General features: G+C 49.5%; 1 protein-coding gene and 1 long non-coding RNA gene across 3 annotated transcripts; one reads left to right on the top strand and one right to left on the bottom strand.

The window, feature by feature from the left end:
* Window positions 1–1259: 1259 nt before the first annotated feature.
* LOC120616653 (uncharacterized) lies at window positions 1260–4191 on the bottom strand. The gene is made up of 2 exons (XR_005656649.1): window positions 4052–4191; window positions 1260–1428 (listed from the first exon to the last, which is right to left on the bottom strand). It is a non-coding gene; the product is annotated as an uncharacterized LOC120616653 (long non-coding RNA).
* On the top strand, window positions 4039–10740 carry IBA57 (iron-sulfur cluster assembly factor IBA57). 2 transcript variants are annotated; one of them, XM_039880319.1, is made up of 3 exons: window positions 4039–4403; window positions 8829–9031; window positions 9472–10740. In XM_039880319.1, exons 1-3 carry the CDS (start codon window positions 4063–4065, stop codon window positions 9861–9863), a joined length of 936 nt encoding a protein of 311 aa, XP_039736253.1. In that variant the 5' UTR covers window positions 4039–4062; the 3' UTR covers window positions 9864–10740. The 2 variants fall into 2 exon arrangements, with proteins under 2 accessions (XP_039736253.1, XP_039736252.1); XM_039880318.1 differs by having other exon boundaries at window positions 4040–4403; window positions 8829–9169.
* Window positions 10741–20723: the final 9983 nt, after the last annotated feature.

Consider the following 20723-nt stretch of genomic DNA (forward strand, 5'->3'; position numbering starts at 1 on the left):
GGGAGGGCCAGGGGAGTGGCTGGGGTAGGACCAGACAGAATGGCCTTCTTGTCTCATTCTCATCCGTTTCCATAGCCAGAGCCAGCTTCCCAGCTGCTCAGGGAAACCACAAAGAGCTATGGGGAGGGGGTCCTCCAACACCCCCAGAATGGGACAGCTTCCTTCTCCTGCCTTTGGGAAGGGAGGAGGCCACAAAGAGAGAATAACAGGAAACCACCCTGGCCCAGCAACAGCTGGGAAGTGGGGTCTGGACCCCCACGCCTGCCATTTTCCAGCTCTCATCTCCCCACCCCTCCTGACGGCTCCAGGCCCATGGCCTCAGAGAGTTGAGCACACATGAGATCCAGCTATAGTCTCAGCCTCTGCCTAGTTCAGGTCAATGAGTGGGGTTCCCTAGGATCCTCCTGAGGCCACAGCCTCCTCTCCCCGCAGAGCTGTAGCGTAAGAAGCAGCAATGGGGACACCTGAGAAGGGGTAGTAGCTGTGAGGTGCCCATGTGCCAAGGTCCCTGGTGTTGGGCTGGCCAGGTTGCTGCAGAGACCCAGGAAGGCTTCTTGGCGGAGAGGCCCTGGAGCATTGCTGACCAGCAGACTCTGGGATGGTGGGAGGTGCTGTCTGCTCCATCTATTGAGGCAGCCAGCAGCCACCAGCTACGCATGTCCGGAGGCACATCAGTGAGGCCATCTGGGGAAGAGCTGGAAGGTTCATTTGATGTCATTTGAATGTATTTGCATTTAAACAGTCCTGGTAGTGGAGCAGACTGGGCTTGGAACCGGATCAGGAGGTCAGGAAGGTTCCAGGAGGTCCCAGGTTGCCTGCTGGCCCTTCCTGCAGCAGGGCCAGTAGGAAGCAGGTTTTTCTGCTGGCTGGGGACAGGCTGACGTGAGGCTGGAGGAACTTGCCTCTGTTGTCCCCAGAGGCTGGTAGGGAGGTGCCGGGTCACCCATGGAATGTGAGGCCAGCAGAGGAAGACCTCCACAAAGGGCCATTGGCCAGGGGAGCCACATACCAGGCCGGGCTGGTCATAGTCAGGAAGCTGGCTGGGTGGGGGACTGAAGGCCTAGGGGACCGGGGGGCTCCGGGCAGGCTGCTTGTGCCTCTCACCATGCAGTCGGCCCTGCTGGGAAATTGGGACTTCAGGGCTTGGGCAGCACGGCCTTGAGGAGGGTTCGGCCCCGAAATGGGAGTTAGATGAACAGAGGACCGGTGAGGAGATAGCACACAGATAGACAGGGCGAAATGTCGACAATTGCTGAACCTAGGTGAAATGTGATACAGTTTATTATTCTTTCACAATTTCTGTAGGTTAAAATTTTCAAATAGAAAGTTGGACAAATGCTTCTACAGTTGGTCAGAGCAGCTCTGCTGGGAGGCAGCACCGGGGTCCAAACTTGAGGTGAGGGCAATCCATGTGCTGTTGCGGGGGGTCTGTGGTGGAGAGAGAACAGGGATGGGAGGCAGGAGAGGGGCCAGAGCTGATTCTGATGATCCCAGAGGGGAGTGTGGGGCTGCAAGCTCTGTGGGGGTGAGTCTAGGTAACACATGGGGACCTCCTGGATTTGAGAGGTGTGCAAGTGACACCAGGTGCAGTGGAGGGTGGGATGCTGGGTTCTGGAGCAGTTGTGCTCTGGGGAGATGTGGAGGTCACACTTGTACCCACACAGTAAAAGTATCAGATATGCTGGGGGTGTGCCAAACGGGCCATGGGGTCTGGAATTTGGGAGGAAATGCCTGGACTGGAGACATTACTTGGAGCCGTGGGCTTGTAAGCACTATGAAATTGTGTAGCTGGATGAGGTGGTGAGGGGAAGGGTGGTAGAGAGGCTGCCAAGGATGCCCCTGACCCGACACTATAGGCCAGCATGGTGCTACTCTGAAGGGCTCTGACTGGTGGATTGGGGCAGGAGTGATGGTGATCCACGGAGTCCAGGCCTGCCAGATCATGGAAGCGGGAAGCAGGCAGGGATAAAACACAGAAAGGGCTGTAGGGGTCTGTGGCCAGTTTCAATTTGCCATCTTGCAGTTTCCTGGGGAGAGCGGGGGTGGGTTTCACAGACAGTGGGTTAAGGGCCAGTACACAGGCTCTCAGTTTTCTTTAAAGGGAAGCAAACAACTGGGGATGACAGCTGATGGGGGAGCAGGGTTCAAAAACTGTGCTTGGTGCTAAGGGCTGAATTGTGTCCCTCAGTATCCACATGTGGAAGCCCTAAGCCTCAGTGTCATTGTATCTGGAGATGAGCCACTAGGGGGTTATTTAAGGTTAAGTGAGATGATAAAAGTGGGGATCCCATAGGACTTATGTCCTTATGAGAAGAGACACCATGAGGAGGCACCATCTACACACTGAGGAGAGAGGCCCCACCAGAAACCTGCCCTGACAGCACCCTGATCTTGGACTTCCGGCCTCCAGGGCTGTGAGAAAAATGAACGTCTGTTGTGTAAGCCGCCTAGCCTGTAGTGTTTGTTACGCAGCCTGAGCTGAGTGGCACACTTAGGAAAAACAATGTGAAGATTTCTAGAAAAATTACACATAGAATTACCATCTGAGCCAACAATTCCACTATGGTTATATACCTGTGATACCATGATTTATAATAAGAAATATATATTGGGTCTCATACTGTTGCTGGCACAGATCCTAAAACCCTTGGAATTTCCTGTGATGAGAACCATAAAGGTATCTTTTGTTATGTGAATGAAGTGACTTTGGAAAGCCCCTAACGAAAGGGGCTGGTTGCCAGGGGGAACCAAGCAGTGATTAGAGGGTTGGAACTTTCAGTCCCTGACCTCTGGGGATGGAAGAGGGGGTGGAGGTTGAATCAGTCACCAATGGCCAGTGATTTAATCAATCATGCTTGTGTAATGAAGCTGCTGTAAACACCCGAAAGGGTGAGGTTTGGAGAGCTTCTGGGTTGGTAAACATGTGGAGATGCAGAAAGAGTGGTGGGCTCAGCGAGGGCGAAGAAGCCCCTTGTCCCTTCCCCCATACCTTGCCCTGTGCATCTCTTCCATCTGGCTGTTCCTGAGTTATATCCTTTATAATAAGCCCATGAGTTCTGTGAGCCGCTCTAGCAAATTAAACCCAAAGAGGAGGTTGTGGGAACCTCCATTTTAAGAACAAGTGACAACCTGGACTTGTGACTGGTGTCTGAAGTGGGGGCAGTCTTGTAGGACTGAGCTCTTTACCTGTGGGGTCTAAGGCTATCTACAGGCAGGTAGGATCAGAATTGACTTAAACTGTGGGACACCCAGCTGGCTTCAAAGAACTGCTTGATGTGTGCAATGACCCCCTCAGACACGCACATTTGGTGATCAGAAGTGTCAGAAGTGAAGGGAATGTAAGAGTAAAGGGCACAGAGCAGTGGGTTTCCTTACACAATGCCAAAAGGAACTGAAAGCAGGAGCTTGAAGAGAATCTGTGCACTCGTGTCCACAACAGCACATTCACAATAGCAAGGGTTGGAGGCAAACTCCATGTCCATCGACATGTGAATGGGTAAACAACGTAAAGGGATGTTATTCAGCCTTAAAAAGGAAGGAAATCCTGACACACTGTGAATGAGCCTGGAGAACACTGTGGGCAGTGGGATCCGCAGTCACAAAAGGAGTCAGGTTCATAGAGATAGAGAGGAGTGGAGGGGGGATTCCAGGAGCTGGGGAGAAGTTGGGTTGCCAGTCTGATGGGTGTGTGTTTGGGTGGGGGGGTCAGTTTGGGAAGATGAGAAAGATGGCTGCACGACAGTGGGAATGCGCTTAATGCTCCAGAACTGTGCACATGAATAGCACTAAGACCGTAAAAAGCAAGCAGAAACTGTTCTGATAACCCACCAGCAGGCCATGGCAGGTGCGCCCAGAGCCTGGACCAGGACCCAGCCCAGGGGACAGGTGGGGCGGCGTGGGGCTGACGGACAGCCCAAGGCCCCGCCTCACATACACCTCCAGCACACACGTGTCGCCCCCGCTCCGCCCAGGCACACGCTTTGCCCGCCCGCCGCGAGGGGCCGCTGTGGTACCCGCCCGCCGCCCCGGTCACCCCTTCCCGCCGCCTCACTCGTGCGTAAGATGGCGGCCGCGACACTGCTCCGGGGCGCTGCTCCGGGGCGTGGCGGCTCGGCCTGGCGCTGGCAGCTGCGCGCGGCTCCAAGGCACCGCCTGGCCCACGGCTCGGGCTGTCAGGGTGGCGACCGTGCAGGCGGCGCAGCCTGGGCCTGCTTCCCGCTTAGAGAGCGCGCCCTGGTGCGCGTGCGCGGGCCGGACTCGGCCCCGTTCCTCCTGGGGCTGCTGACCAATGAGCTGCCGCTTCCGGGTCCTGCGGCGGATGCGGCCCCGCCTTTAGTACGCGCGGTCTACGCCCACTTTCTCAATGTCCAAGGACGCACGCTCTATGACGTCATTTTCTACGGGTGAGGGCGAACACCCGCGAGTTTGCGAGAAGGGGACCGTGTGTGTGTGTGTGTGTGTGTGTGTGTGTGTGTGTGTGTGTGTGTCTGTGTGTGTGTGTGTGTGTGTGTGTGTGTGTGTAGGGGGTGTTAGAGGAGGGTGGAGAGGCGGGGCACTCAAGGGAGGAGTGGGAGCTGGGATGAGGGGGTACCCAGGGAGAGGGCACCTGAGGATGGGAGGGTCACCGGTGGGCCCACCCCGGTGGAGACCACACCGGTAGGGCATTTGGAGAGGGACGCGTGGGGCAGGCATCCAGGGAGGGCACCTGAGGATGGGAGAGGCACCCTGGAGGAGGGCACTCGGGCAGGGCTCCTTAGTGGGGCAGAAGGACACCCAGGGACAGGCCCGCGAACGGCACCCGTGGTGGAGTCTTGGGTTTCCCTGCGCCTGGCTTCTGCTCCGGCTCAGCCTTGCGTTGGTCGCCCTGTCTCCACTGCACAGAACAGGGGTCAGAGGCTTCTGCCATGACTGCAGGGAACAGCCTCTGCGTGACCGGCTTGTGCCACGAATTCTACAGTGTCTTCTGCATTTCCCTCCCCAATCAACCCATGTCCAGTGAGATACGTGTTTGGTGTTTTACATCAGCCTGTGTTGACATTATCATGATTTATGTGATGATCACGGGGCCACGGCCTCCGTGCAATTCCAGACCATGTATCGGAAGCCATGCTGGGCCACTCCTCTCTGACCAGTCCTCTAGGCCTGCACCCCTGGGAACTCTCATGTCCCCCTCCTGATGTGGATGCATCTGTATCTTTCTTAGTTGACTCCTGCATCTATAGGAGCACATTCTTTAGTGACTTGTTGAGAGGTGGGATACTTTAAGTGGACTTGGACTCCTTACAGCTCTGCAAATGGTCTTCCTTGATAGCTTGGCTGGGATGAAACTCCAGGTGGAAAATTGTCACTGAGTATTATGAAGCTGTGGCCTGTCTTCCTGCACCGGTATTTCTGTTGAGAAGTCTCGTGCCTTCTTGTTTCAGGCCTTGAAAGCTCTTAGGGGCTTTTTATCGATGATTATTTTGCAGTTTCTTTCCTATCGTATTGCTAGGTGCTCGATGGGTGATGTGACTGTGGAACGAGTCAGTAAGGCAGTCGCTGTTTTTGTAACTGTTTTTGTAAATATTTTATTGGAACGCTGCCATGCCCACTTGTTTGCGTACTGCCCGGGCCTACTTTTGCAGTCGGTCCAATAGCATACTTGTGATAGGCAGTGTGGCCCCAGCCCAAATTGTCTTACTATTTGGCCCTCTACAGAAAACAGTTGCGACTTATGCTGTGTCCCCTGTTTCAGAGATGCTGTGGTCACTGTGCCTCACATATCTTTTACCTTCCTCTAGTGGTTTAATTTCTTTATCTTAGAACCTGCATTCTTTAATTATCTTGAGCCCTCTGTCAGTACTTTTTACTAGCACCTGTTCTGCTCGTTACTGTTTTTAATTTATCACCATTGTGATATTTTGATCCCCAATTTCCTTGCTGTGTCTGCAGTCTGCCTTTAATCTCTTTGCTTTTGTGTTCTTGTTACAATGAGTTTATATTATCATAAGTCACTCTACAGTGGAAAGCAGTTTCTTTTTGGTTCTTGGTTGTTTTCTCTTCACACTGTCCCTCTGGTCCGATTGTCATTGCAGTTATGCTGCACCAGTATTTCCTGGCCCAGTGCACGCACTTGGCACTCTCTGCAGACGTTGCGTGTGCCCTGATTTGTCTTGGAGATGAGTCGGTTTTCCTCTCCTGGCTAATTCCTGAGAATAGAGTATTGTGGTGCCACTCGCTGTTCAATGTGCTGAGGGAACTGGGGGCCACTATGATGATGTCCCCTGACCCTTGTTTCCCTTCTGAGATTCCAAAACAAAGTCCTCAGCAGGGAGGGATGGGATGGGTCTTCATTCTGTCAGACACCACAGAGGTAGTGGTCTCACTTCTCAGCAGTGAGAAGAGGGAGGAGTTAGACACCTTCTGCCTTGGATGGCTGCTTCTGCGCCTGGGAGGTTGATAGGCTATGTCCAGGTTCATCTCCCAGTTCTGTTCTGTGGTGTGGGGCACTGGGGGCTCTCCTTGTTCCCTGCCTGACATGTCTTTTCTAGTCTGACCCCTCTGGTTAGTTCATGGGGTTGGTTCATATGCTCCTTCCCCAGCTGGTTGTTGTCGCCGTTTACCTGTGTCCCATCTTTCTGGGGTCTGCTCTGTGGGCAGAGGGCAGCGCTGGGTGTGACCACTCCCCAGAGGCTTGTGTGCCTTCTGGCTTCCTCTGTGTTTGCTCCCTGTCTGGTCTTTTCTCTGCATCCTCTCTCTCTCGAATTTTTTATTTTCACTCTCATGCTTCTGATTTCCCATTCTTGAGTTATTCCTTCCTCAGAGCACCTTGTTCTTGTATCCTGGATGCAGCACCTTCTCTCAGATGCAGCTTTTTGCTTGTAGAGTTATGTCAACCTTAAAAATAAAATAGCCTCTTATTTTTCCAGCAAAATGAGTTTATTCGGGATTAGCAGAGGAAGTGCAGTTAGGGACATGCAAACCATGGTGAAACCATAGGCAAGTCCTGAGAACAGAGGAGAGGAACTGCTCTTATGGAGGAAAAGAGGGAGTTGGAGGGGCTGTTTTGAGCAGAGATTCCTTGGACGAGAGCTAGAGTTTGGGTAGTGGTAGCTTCTCATTGGCTGAATGTGGTGGTTTCTCATTGGCTGGGCTGTTTCTCGGCAAGGAAAATCTTCCTGATGGGGCATGTGAAGTAAGCTTCTTCCTGCTGGAGTCTGCAGAAGACAGTGGGTGGCAGTGTGTGAGAGCTCCCCCTTCAGAGTTTCACGATTCCTATTTTAATGATGTTTTTACTCATTTTCACACTTTTTAAAGCAGTTTTAGGTTCACAGCATAATTGAGAGGAAGGTACAGAGATTTCCCACATACATGACCTCCCCCACGATCAGCATCCCCTCCCAGAGTGGTGCATTTGTCTCAGCACAGACACATCACCATCCAGAGTCCATAGTGTACATTAGGGTCACTGTTGGTGCTGTACCTTCTGTAGGTTTGGACAAATAACTGACATGGATCTACCACTGTGGTCTCACACAGAGTAGTCTCACTACCCTGAACATCCTCCGTGTTCCGCCTAGTCATCCCTCCCCTCCCCACAATCGCTGACAGCCATAGGTCTTTTACTGTCTCCATAGTTCTTGCCTTTGTCTTAGAATGGCAGGCAGTTGGAATCATCCAGTGTGTGGTCTCCTCTTTCACTTAGTAACACACAGGTATGGTTACTCTGTCTTTTCATTGCTTGATGGCTGATTTCCTCTTAGTGCTGAGTAATATTCCATCAAATGGATGTAGCACAGTTTATTCACTCACCTATCAAAAGGACATCTTGGTGGCTCCCAAGTTTCAGCAATTATGGATAAAGCAAGTGTAAACATCCACGTGTAGGTTTGTGTGTGGACGTACGTTTTCAGCTCCTTTGGGTCAGTACCAAGGAGACCAATTGCTGGGTCATGTAGTAAGAGTTAGTTCTGTAAGAAACTGCTAAACTCTTCCAAAGTGGCTACAGCATTTTGCATGCCTACCAGCAGTAGCTGAGAGGTCCTTTTGCTCCACCTCCTTGCCCACATTTGGTGTCATCAGTGTTCCAGATGTTGGTCATTCTAGTAGGTGTATAGTGATAGCTCATTATTTTAATTTGCATTTCCCTGAGGACATGTGATGGGGAGCATCTCTTCATGTGCGCATTTGCCATCTGTGTATATCTTTAGTGAGGTATCTGTCAAGATCTTTGGCCCATTTTTAAGTCCAGTTGTTTGTTTTCATATTATTGGGTGTCCTCATCCTGGCTGGACCACTCCATCTAGCCCCAACCCCCTAGCTATGTCTAACTGCACTAGCCTCTCTTCTGTTCTTACCTGTCTGAAGGACCTGTGCACTTTATCTGATCACCACATCAGAATCTTGGGGTCGTTTAGGTAGACATGGGCTTGGGGTAGTTCTGGGAGACCTTTGGGAGGCGAAGGTGGGCGTGGTTAGGTGTGGCCTCACTGGCCCCTTCATACTTTCCAGCTCCAGAGTGCCCCTCCTGAAATTCACGTGCGCCCCTTCTGGCCGTGCCTAGGACCCTGACTTCTGGGTAGTTTCCAGGGCTGGAGGCCACAGGTTCTGTCTTCAGGGTGGGCATTGGTGCCTTTCTGCCTCACCTTGAGTGCCTGATGCCACTGTGGTCCCTGGGCCCGCCCTTTGGTATGTGCATGGCCATGTGGGGGTGGGTTCTTGTGGTGGCCGAGAGGTTTCCTGTGTATACTGTGCTGCTTAGTAGTAGTGGAGGCAGGAGGGCCTGAGGCCCGGCTCTGCTTACTGGTCTCATGGTGCGCCCCGACGTGTGCTGCTGCCTTCTCCCGCAGGGTCCCCAAACACGCTGACCAGGAGCCCACCTTCCTCCTGGAGTGTGACAGCTCAGTGCTAGACGCACTGCAGAAGCACCTGGTGCTGCACAAGATCCGGCGGAAGGTCACGGTGGAGCCGTGCCCTGAGCTGCACGTTTGGGCCGTGCTGTCCCGTGACCCGGAGGAGGCCAGTGGGGCCACACTGCTGCAGGAGCACAAGGGTACTGCCATACTCACCTGTGACCCCCGCACTGCTCGCATGGGCTGGCGGCTCCTTGCTCAGGACAAGGGCTCTACCCTGGTGCCTGGGGGCCAACTCGGGGACCTCCGGGATTATCACCGGCACCGGTACCTGCAAGGTACGGGTGCCAGGCAGGAGGGTCAGGGAGGGCAGGGGCTAGGTGGGAGGGTGGGAATGCAGGGCCAGATCCTAGAGAGGCACTAGGAAGAGCCACTGGGGAAAGCAGGACTCCGGTCAGGCAAGGTGCCATCTCTAGCAGGTGGGATGAGGGCCAGACAGCTGTTCACCAGGGGACCAGAGCAGGGGGCAGAGGGTGGGTAACTATGGAGGTGGTTTGGGCTGCACCGCTCTCCTTGGCTGAGCCCTGGCTCTGGAGGACACCTCAGCCCTCACCAAACTTCTCCCTTCCTTCCCCTACAGGCGTTCCTGAGGGAGTCCATGACCTGCCCCCAGGAGTGGCCCTGCCCCTGGAGTCCAACCTGGCCTTCATGAATGGTGTCAGCTTTACCAAGGGCTGCTATATAGGCCAGGAGCTGACAGCCCGCACCCACCACATGGGTGTCATCCGTAAGCGCCTCTTTCCAGTGCAGCTCTCGGGTCCCCTCCCTGCCAGTGGCATCTCCCCTGGTACTACGGTGCTCACCGAGTCTGGACAGGCAGCTGGCAAGTACAGGGCCGGCCAGGGAGACGTGGGGCTAGCCTTGCTGCATTCAGAGAAAATCAAGGGCCCTCTGCATATCAGAACTGCTGGGAGTGGCCGGGTGGCCTTGACTGCATCTGTGCCTGACTGGTGGCCCACAACCACCAAGTAGCGTGGACATCCCTGTGCTCCCACTGAGGGCCTCTATCTCTTTGCACACCTGCAGGCTGGCTCCCATTTCCCAGGGTTGCCCTGTGGAATGCACACCCCCTTGGAAGGTCCTCGAATATACATGGGGCTCTTGGGGCTGTGGGTGCAGTAGGCATACTGCTGCTCTAGGCCTTTCCCAAAAGCCCACCATGCTTCTGCAGAGACACTGGTCTGTGCCAGGGGCAGCAGGAGCAAGCCCTGTGCCTACCTCTGTGCCGAGCTGAGTCCTAGCCTCCAGCACACCCCAGACGAGGTCCTAAACCATGTTGGTCTAGAGGCCGTTTGTCCATCAGCCAAGGATAGGAGAGAGGACCTGTGCTCCTGAGCCTTCCCCGCCACCCGTACCACTCAGCTTGCTCTGGGGCAGGACTGGGACTGAGGCAGTGCAGCCTCTGGTTGGCAAGGGGCAGGCGGCTCTGGAAATTGTCTTCTGTGTGGGTTTGGGGCAGGTCTCAGGGCGGGAATTGTGTGCAGTGGTATCATGGTGGCGTATGTGCATGGAGGCACGCACCGCCCCTAAGCACCACAAAAGGTTCTCCAGGTACACCATTGCATTCGGTGCTGGCTGTGGAGCCCTGGACCTCTTCATGGTGGCGCCACAGCTTGGCAGCGTCTGCCCCTGGCGTCCTGGGCAGCCCCTCCCGGAGCCTGCATGAGCTCGGTGGGCCGCCTGCAGGGAGGGCTTCAGCTTGATTTCCTGCTGCTCTTTTATGATGTGGTGTGCCTTCATGGTAAGGAGACCATGCTGACATCCATCCTCCCACTCAGTGTGAATGTCATGTTTATGGGTGACCTGCTCATACTCCAGAGCAACTATTAAAGTTTGATCCACAAGTGGCCCTCATGGGATTCTGGTTTCATTTTGGGTGGAAGGCACCAGGACTTGGTTTTGGGTAGACGATACATTGAGAAGCTCTCCCTTCAGCAGCCAAGCACACCAGTTAAAATATTTTAGTAAGAGTTCCTGGCTTAGCTGGGCTGACAGTAAGGTAAGAGGCCTTAGAGGCTGGGACAGGTAGGGAGCACCAGGGCCCTAGGGGCTCTGAGCTGTGGTCATTGGCCCAGGGCAAGGAGGCAGCCACGGCCTGCCCCGAGCAGAAGGCTAAGCCCACAAGGAGGCATCCAGGTGCCAGGTTGGGTGCAAGACCCCACCCAGAACCTGCAGCCAAATGCAGCTTAGAGTCACCCCAGGAGGAGATGGGGTGAACCTGAGGAGAAGGGGGCCCAGAGAGCGACTGGGCCATTGAGGGTAGGGGAGATGGGGATGTGGCCCCAGCCAGCCACACAAGGCAAGGCACCCCTCAGGCAGTGCTGTCCTCCAATACTGAAAGCAAGTGGTCAGGCCAGGCTCTACCGTCCTGAGGCACATCTCCTGGGGTGAACAAGATTGAGGTAGGTCAGCCTCTGGACAGGAATGGTGTTTTCACAACACATAAAGAACTCAGGAGTGCTTGTGCTGATGGAACTATGGTGACTGTCCCACCCTGGCCAAGACCAGAATAGCCACCTGTCCCGGCTCTGCCTTTGGCACCCTCTTCTCATGTTCTCTTTTACTGAAAATCGGGTAACAGAGGTAATATGTTAACCGGAAACTGCATCAGTCACTTCTCCCCACCCGTAGGAAACAATTCATAATTCACTAGCACATGTGATGTGGCAGTTTCAGCCCCTCTGGCTGGTTTGTACACTGATGCTGAGATGGCTCAGGGTTCCACTTCTTTCTGTGTCTGTGTGACCGAATCCTGGAGGCCAGCCTTGCAAGCCAGGCCACCCTTCTTTGGAAGTGCTCCTGGGCTGGCACCTGCTATGTGCTGTGGGTGCTCAGGCTTCTCAGTGGGCACTGGTGTCTGCAGCATGTCAGTGCTGGTGGCAGGAGTGAGCTGTGAGTAAGTGAGAGCAGACGCTGGCCTTGGGGCTTTTCAGCACGGGGACCTCCTCTGACCGTCTCCAGGGTTTTCCAGGTAACCTAATGGGGACCTGAATATATTTGGCTCAGACCCAAATGCGTGTTCCAGGTTCTACCTTGGTACTTTCAGAAGATGGCTGCTGCACTGACAAACCACGTAAGCCTTCAGAAACTTACAGAAGGCTCAGCCTTGTAGGAGTACTTAGAGCCGCCCCTGGTGGCAGTGGGTCCCATCCTCACATCTGCCTTCAACTTCATTAAAATAATCTGTGAACTGCTGCAGGTGCCCAGAAGGATCTTTGCCCCTTTTCATACCTGCTTTAGTTCGTTTTATAGAAAGTATAAATTTCTAAAAAAAAAATAAGTAATCATAGCTAAAAGAAAAACGCCCTGGGTGGCAGTGTTTCTAGGAGCCTGGTGGTGTGTGTAAGCCTTCCTTTGGAAACCCATGTCCACTTCAGGCCTTACATAGAGAAGGTTCTAAGGAATAAATAAGCCTTTGTTGCTAAAATACCAAAGAACCCAGAAACACTCATTTAACCCTCAAAGAAACAAGGTCAACAGAAAAGCCCATACATTTTCAGATAGCGAAGTAACCAGACACATTAAATGTATATTTAATATGTTTTAAAAAATCATAAATAAGAGTGCAGAAGCAAATTTACAGAAATAAAATATTTTTAAAAATTCATGGATATATTTTCTGAAGAATTGGGAGGCTGATGTCAAGAAATGACTCTAGAATGAAGAGATGGTCTTAGACTGAGCGCAGAAAGAGATGGAAACATGAACAAGGTCAACGGACGGGTCAAGCCAGAAGGTTTGTGACATTGGCTTAAGGTGGCATTACAGAAGGGAAAGGACATGGGGGCAGGGATAATGTTCACAGAAATAGTGGCTGAGAACTTTGCAGAACTAATAGACGTGGTCATTCTTAGACTCAGGCAGTGGGTCCTGAGTCTAAGAATGACCAGTGGGTCCCCAGCAGTATAAATAAAAACCTCTGCCTACTCACCATTTAGTGAAAGTACAGAATTCCAAAAACAGAAGATCTTAGGTAGAGAGAAAATGTTAAAAAAAAAATCCGGTTTATCAAAAGTACAGTGGAAGACAGTGGAAAGTGAATAATATCCTCCATAGACTGAGAGAAAAATAATCAGCTCAGCAAAACTCAAGAAGGAGGCAAAATAAGACATTCTTATCTGTGATGTGATTTATAATAAATTTATTTGGTCTTTGTCCTCCTTCCCGACACCAACCTCTTAAAACCCTTCAGAATAGGGCAGCACATCTGTGGTTCTCATCCTGTAATGAGAATGATAAAAGTGTCTTGTTATTCATAGCAAACCCCTATCAAAATCTCTTCCTTCACCCCTGAGTTGTGGTAAATTTACTAGGGGTAACTATAGCTTTAGTCATATTATAAAAAAAGACTGAAGATTAAGCTGTGCCTTCAACTTGTCTTAACAAAATAACAGAATAGACTCAAAGAAAGTAGAAAGAAGAAAAATAATAAATTAAAAAATTTAAAAACCCTCAAACAGGAGCAATAAAACCAAATGTTTTGAGATCAACAGGGTGATGGGTATGGGAAGGGCCCAAGGTCTACAGGGGTTCAGGCCAGGGCTCTGGACCCCACTCCAGTGCCCAGCCTTCCTAGGAGCCCCTCTCCTGCCCCCGTGCTGTGTTCTCCATGCTCCTCTTCCCAGCCATTGATTTTCCAAAGTGCTCATTTACAAATACATAGTGTGTCCCATTTTCTTCCAGGTTTGTCTGTGCGCTGTTTGTGTAGCTGAGATTTTGCCATGTATAATAGTTAACGGTTTCGTCTCCTGTATTTTTTCCTCATGTATCATGAGTGCTTGAACTCCTGTTGTCACCATGAAAGATTTGGGTGACGTCCAGTATCTGGATGTCACTCCCGTCATTCAGCTAGGCTGTCGGTGGACTTCCGGTGGGTTTCCCTGGTTCTCTTCTCTTTTTAGGTAAATAACACTTTGCTATAAGTCTTCCAGGTAGGTCGTGGGAGATGGTTTCCTCTTGACCCTGCTCTGGTGCCTTGGTCAGCCGGAGGTGTGGGTGGGGTGCTGGCCAGCAGTGGGTGGCGCACAGCCAGTTGTGCTGTGTTCTTGGCACTGGTGTGAGAAGCATTTATAAATAGCTTTGAAAAAAATTACGGAGTGGGGAGGCTGAGTCTGGGTGGGAAGGAAACCCCATTTTAAGAGGCCAGTGTGAGAGCTGAGTGGAGGCGGGCAGATGGGCAGGTGGGTGCCAGGCGCAGGGAGTCACATGCCCTGCAGGAGACCCCACCCCGTGATGCTTGTTTAGATCTGCTTTCTCAGGGGTGGCTCCATAGTGCAGTGGTTAGCACGTCTGCTTTACATGCAGAAAGTCCTGGGTTCGTGCCCCAGGTGGAGCCACGGACCATACCCTGGGTGCATGCCCCAAGCGTGTGGGAGAGATGCCCTGCTTTCAGAGATTCAGTTCTAGAGCAAACGGCAACATCCATAGGCCCAGGGTGGAAGTGGGGTGGGGGTGGGGAATTAATGAGGGCGGAATAAAAAGATCTGCTTTCTTTAACACTTTGCTATGAAGACATCTAACAGAAAGAGAGTTTTTCAGTAAATATCCCATGGACACGTCTGATTCTCAATGAGGTGCTGGGGCCATGCTCTTCTGGGTGTCAACCCCTCACCCTCTCACCCCCCTTGGCCTTTCTTATTTTTGACTCATTTCCAAATGAGCAAGTGCAGATGTTGGCCCCTCATACTAACACCTTTGTCAGGTGTAATGGTTCTCATTTATATGGTTATCATTTATAGTACTTTTTTCTCCTTGTAGGTAAGATTTCCATTCAGTGAAATGCACAAATTCTGCTATTTGATCGATTCAGAAATGCATAGGAACATGCAACCCAGGGAGGTCTGGAACATTCATTCTATCTCCGCCAGGACAGCCCTCTCCTGCCCCTTCCCAGTCTGTCACGGTGCCCCAGCCACCACAGATGTGCTGCCCTATTCTGAAGTTTCGTGTGGGTGCAGACCTGGGGCCATGCCCTTGGTGAGGCTGACCTCTCGGCACTACTTTGAGCCTCCCCAGTGCTCCGTGTCCTTAGTGCGGTCTTTTGTTGTCAAGTAGTGCTGTTGAAAGTGTGGACCACATTTAGCTGCTTCCCCTATGGAGGGGCCCCTGGAGTATTTGCAGTTTGTTAAGAGGAAAGCAGCTCTCCACATCCAAACAGACTGTGGCTGGATCAGCCACAAAAATAGAATTCTGACCCACAACCTGCAGCCACCTGCCCAAGAAACCAGCCCACTGTCCCCAGTAGCCCACCTGGGAAGTCGGCTGCTGTAAGTCAGCCTGGTAGGACAACAGGCTGTTGTCTCTAGTGACAATCTAGGATGCCCACTTCCATTCAGCTGCCAGCTCCCTGGGCCCACAGCCCCATCAAGGCACCCTTGAGTTGTCCTTGTTTCCATGGGGCCTCTGAGTGTCTCTTGTGAGTGATGGTGGCCAAACCCCTTGCTGCAGCGAGCTCTGAGCAAATATCCATTCTCGTCTGTGGTCTCCATTTATTTCCACACTGGAAAGCGACGTTTGTGGACACAGGCTTTCATCAGGTTCATGTCAATGCCCAGAGGTGGACCTGTGACCACTGGTAAGAGCTGGGTATGAGGAGCTACCTGCACCTCCCCTCAGTGACACTCCTGTCAACAGCACGTCCTTGCCAGCACTTGGTGCTGTCTGTCTCTAATTTCCATGTGGAAGTTTGTTGTCTAAATTTCAAACATCTTGGGCAGATGCCTGCCTGTGTGTGAGGGAGAGTAGGAGGTGGCCCTGGGGAGCCCTATCCATTCTCTGTGGTCTGGGCACCTGACTTACTTGAAGTCTGTGTCTTTAGTTTCTTTTCAAATGAGATTGATTCCATTTGGTCATATTAGGGTTTGTGGGAAAATGAATTAATTCTGAATAAATTTTGTTTTATGTTAGAGATCTCTCAAAATGAGAAATTTGGAAAAATAATGATAGCAGGGATCCTGTCAATGGAGACTCAAGATTGCTGAGTTCTATGTTTACTGTTCCCCAACCCCCTCTCCCTCTTCCCTCCTTCCATTCATTCAACAAATTACCGAGTGCCTACAAACCACAGATGATTCAAAGCATACAGTTGTTCTTCATCCAAAACCCCCAGTAGATGCCAGAAACCATAGAAAGTGAAACCTTGGATAAGGGGAGGCTCCTGTGCTGGGCGAACTGAAAACTACAGAATCTGCGAGTAATGAGGCTTCACTGGGTTTGCAAATATCTTCTCCCAGTCTATTGCTTGTCTTGTCATCCTTGTCACAAGGGCTTCTGCAAAGCAAAAGTTTAAAATTTTGATGAGGCTGAAATGATCGGTGTTTCCTTTTATGGATGATGCTTTTGGTGTTAGTCCTAGCACTCTTTGCCTAGCCTTAGGATCTGAAGATTTTCTCCTACTTTTTTCTAAAAGTTTAGTTTGTTGTATTTTTTAAGTTTACAATTTAAGTTGATTTTCTCATAAGGTGTGAGGTTTGGGATGAGGTTCACTTTTTCCCCTGTGGATGTGTAGTTGCTCTGGCACCATTGGTTGAAAAGGCTCCCTCCTCCACTGAGTTGCTTTTGCATGCCATGTTGAAAATCAGTTGTGCATATCTGTGTGGCTCTGTCTGTGGGTTCTCTGTTTTGTTTTTGTTTTTTTTTCCATTCATCTCTGTGCATCTAATCCCTGCCATACAACATTGTCTTGATTTCTGTAAATATTAGAGTAGCCTTAATGTCGGGTAGTGTGATTTTTCCACTTTCTTCTTTGTCAAGACTGTTTAGCTATTCCAGGGCCTGTGCCTTTTTATATACATTTTAGAATAAGATTGACTGTGCCTTTAAGAAACCTAGCTGTTTTTTCTCTTCCTTCCTTCCATTGACACCAAGGAGAATATACCTGCCAAAGAGGACTCCTTGTGGTTGATTGGGCTCAAATTCATAACCAGAGTCTAGTAGCAGCCATTGTTTGCAGGGCTTCCTCAACCACACTGCATTTCAGGGAAGAGCCACAGACTGGGCCGCCAAGCCTCCTGCACTGGCTCTTGCTGCCTGAGTCAACCCTTGAAAGGATTAAAATTCGACCAATAGGACTAAGACTTTCCCTGTCCAGTCGGAGCTGCAAAGCTATATCCTCATTTGCATCTTCACTGATCCATCAGAGTGGCTCCATTTTGACCAAGTATGGTACTATTTGGACCATTCAAACTGGGGATTTGGAGTCCTCATTTGCATAGAAATTGACCAATCAGGGGTCAGGGGCAGGCACTCTTGCCTATATAAATCACCCTCTGTCTCAGTGAAGTGTGCTTCCAATTTTCACGGAAGACTGCATTTCCCAGGCCTGGAGCTGCAACACTGGCTTAGCTACAATATGGAGTATAAATATGAGGGCTGCCTAGACTCAGAGCCGGGCTGTTCCAAAGTCGCGCTGTATAGTAACTGAGCTATTTCACAACTGAGCTCTTTGAACCGAGTAAAGTGACTCTCCTCTCATCACACCCCAAACTGGGGACTCCTTTTGGCATTGAATTTGCGACAATGACTTCTGTGACACTTCCTTTCTTTTCTTGAGAGCATGGTACTTTATTGTACAAGCGATTGTGAATTCTTCTACCTTCGCTGACAAATGCTTTTTAAGTCTATTTTACTTTTGGCTTTACTATTTTACTTATTTGAATTGAGGACATGAACATTAATTTAATTAATCTTATAAATATATTAAGAATCATGTAAGTGCAGGCCTCATGCTGGATGCTAGAAATCTAGTAGAGAACGAAGTCGATATGCATTAGAAGTTCTCGTCATGAGTACTGCTAATTTTAGATAGACACTATATGTTGATAAAACAGTAGAACTGACCAATTTGGCACTACTTTATTTTATATTAATTGACTGTGAAAATAAGAGGCTTTTCCAGTCAATAAAGATTTGTGTTCAAAAGCATTGCATCAACGCAATAGTGGATGTTATCACGTAAAACACTGGAAATGGCAATCAAGAGGAGAGAGTGTCTGAAGTATCAAGAGATCAGATTTAGGATAATATCTGATTGGCAAAACATAATTATAAGCAACATTTTCTAGTATATAGTGGAGAAGACAATGAACTAAGTTTTCAGCTTAGACTTATCTCCAAAGGAATATATCTGTGCATTTCAAATATAATTCAGGAAAATTAAGATTCATTTTCCAGAAACTTACTTTATGGTCAACTGCTAAAGAATAAGGTGGGCAGTGGACAATCCCTAGAGAGGAATTGCAGGTGGGAGAGGAAATAGGGAGAATTTGAGATGGAGCACAAGTCTGGTCTGTGCTTACAGATTTGCACAATGTAGGGATGGGCACAAACAGTTGAGGAAGAAATGGCTGCAGAAGCTACCTATCTTGTAACCCAGCTAGGCTCTGTTTGTCCAGTGGCTGAGAGTGATGGACAGAAACTTAGCTCTAGAGCCATTCATGGAAACATAATCTGTGGGGTGGGTAGAGTCAGATGCCAGTGCTGAATTCTGTGAATAAAATGCAGTGCCACGGAGATGGATGGAGAGAGAGAGAGAGATGAAGTGGAGTTAAAGTAAGTAGGTCCCAGCAGCATCCAGAAAGGGCGTGTGCACGTGGCACCAGCGCAGGATGGACAGACAGGACGTGTGCAGCAAGACACAGAGTCCAGATGGGCAGTAGCCAGCACTGGCCTCACTGGGTCACAGGGAGCCAACTGCAAGACCTCAGTCGGCTTTAGCTCATTTAAGGTTATGCTGACCTCTGCTTCTGGCTCTGATAGGAATGGCCTTAGACCTGCGAAGCGGTGTGGGGAGAACTGACCTGTTCCATGAAGTGGGGTGACAGTTGCGGCCCCTCATGGGTCCTGCGTTGCCTCGAGTGGAGCCCCAAGACCCATATCATGGTGCATGCTTTCATTCTTGAGACTCCTGGCCTTACAGCACTACTGGTAGGCAGGCCTGGGATGGGGCCTTTGCCCATAGAGTCCCTGGTCAGAGTAAGAAGAAGATACTGCAGATCTGGTTTGCCCAACCCCCTCAGTTTACCATGTGGATCTGTTTCTGGTCCCTGCGTCCTATTGCACATGTCCATCTGTCCATCCCTGCACTGCAGCTACGTTGCATTGATCACCCTGTTCTGAGTACTGTCTCAGGAACTGGTGTGGCTCTATAGAAAGCCAAGACCTTGAGATAGCATCTTGGTTATTCCTGGCACTTTGCTTATCTGTGTGACTTTCAGAGTCAGATGGTTTACGATCTGTTCACACACACACTTGTGCACATGCGGAATAGCATTTTGATCAGCACTGGGTTGAATTTGTAGGTTGAGTTGGGAGACCTGTCATCTTAGTGTTATTGAATTTTCAAACCCGTGAACTTCACATAGTTCTCCATTTATTTACTCCTACTTTAATGTCTTTCACAACGATTGTATACTTTTTTAAAAGATCTTACGTGTCATTTGCTAAATTTATCCATGTGTTCTTAAAAAGGATTTTGATACGATTGCAAATGGCATCTTTATGAAATTGCATAGAAAAAAATTGTGACATTATAAATGATTCTTTTCTGTAGGTGGTTTGGTGCTTTTTTCATGCCATCCTATGGTGGATTGAGTTAAACAGGAATGTGGGGCCTCACCCTGTTCTTGATCTTAAAGCAGATGCTGTGGTCATTTCAACATTTGTTCTTATGGTTGCTGACATTTTTTGGTATAACCTTTTTCGGGTTGAGAAAGTTCCCATTATTGGAAGTCCTACTTTGCTAAGTCTTTTTTCAAAATCATGAATGCTTGTTGAAATTTATTGATTTCTTTGGGGTATGAATTGAAATGATTATGTTTTCTAAGAATTTGTCCATATCATCTAAGTTTTAAAATTTTATTATAATAATATTGTTCATAATATACTATTAACAATAATCTATATTAAGGTATAGTTGATATACAGTAAACTACATTAATTTAAAGTATACAATCCAATGAGTTTTGGCAAAGGTCCTCTTATTTTTTTTAATCCTGCTGTATATAGATCCTTAGAATTTTTTCATCTTATAACTGAAAGTTTGTACCCTTTAAACAATATCTCCCCTTTTCCTCCATCCCCTTCAGCCCCTGGCAACCACCATTCTGTTCTCTTGTTATGTATAAGTGATACCACAAAGCATTTATCTTTTTCTGTCTGACTATCTCAGTATAATGCCCTCCAGGTCCATCCATATTATCATAAATGGCAGAATTTCCATCTTTTTTGTATACTGATGAGTAATATTCCATTGTGTGTGTGTGTGTATGTGTGTGTGTATATACATACATATATGTGTGTGTATATATATACACACACACACATATATACATATATGCACACACACATATATATGCATACACACACACACACACACACACACACACACACACACACACTATCTCTTCTTTATCCTTCAGTCAATGGACACTTAGATTGCTTCTGTATCTTGGTTGCTATGAACACAGGAGTGCAGATATCTTTTCAAATTAATGTTTTTGTTTCCTTGGGATAAATTTCTGAGCTCTCTGTTCTGTTGCAGTAATCTATATGTCTGTTTTATGCCAGTTGTATGGTGTTTTGATGACTGTAGCCTTATAACGTAGTTTGAATCCTCTTATCTTTTCAGTCTATGCAGCACTCACAATGTGCCACCCTGACCCTCCTAGCGTGGACTAGTTGTGCCTCTTCTCTTGGTCAGTCTTCATAAAGGTTTGTCAAGGAAGTGACATGTGGTTTTATTTATCCTCTCTGGTGTCTTGTGACTCCGTTTCATTAACTTCTGTCTTGTTCTTTCATTCTTTACCTGTCCTTGGTTCGATGTTTCTTTTTCAC

The sequence above is a fragment of the Pteropus medius genome, unplaced genomic scaffold, assembly GCF_902729225.1.
Source record: "Pteropus medius unplaced genomic scaffold, Ma_sr-lr_union100, whole genome shotgun sequence".
Lineage (NCBI taxonomy): Eukaryota > Metazoa > Chordata > Mammalia > Chiroptera > Pteropodidae > Pteropus > Pteropus medius.

Coding starts and splice junctions, on each gene's coding strand:
- IBA57 (XM_039880318.1), top strand. CDS start 4,063: ATGGCGGCCGCGACACTGCTCCGGGGCGCTGCTCCGGGGCGTGGCGGC. Junction 4,404..8,828: donor TATGACGTCATTTTCTACGG/GTGAGGGCGAAC, acceptor CTTCTCCCGCAG/GGTCCCCAAACACGCTGACC. Junction 9,170..9,471: donor CCGGCACCGGTACCTGCAAG/GTACGGGTGCCA, acceptor CTTCCCCTACAG/GCGTTCCTGAGGGAGTCCAT.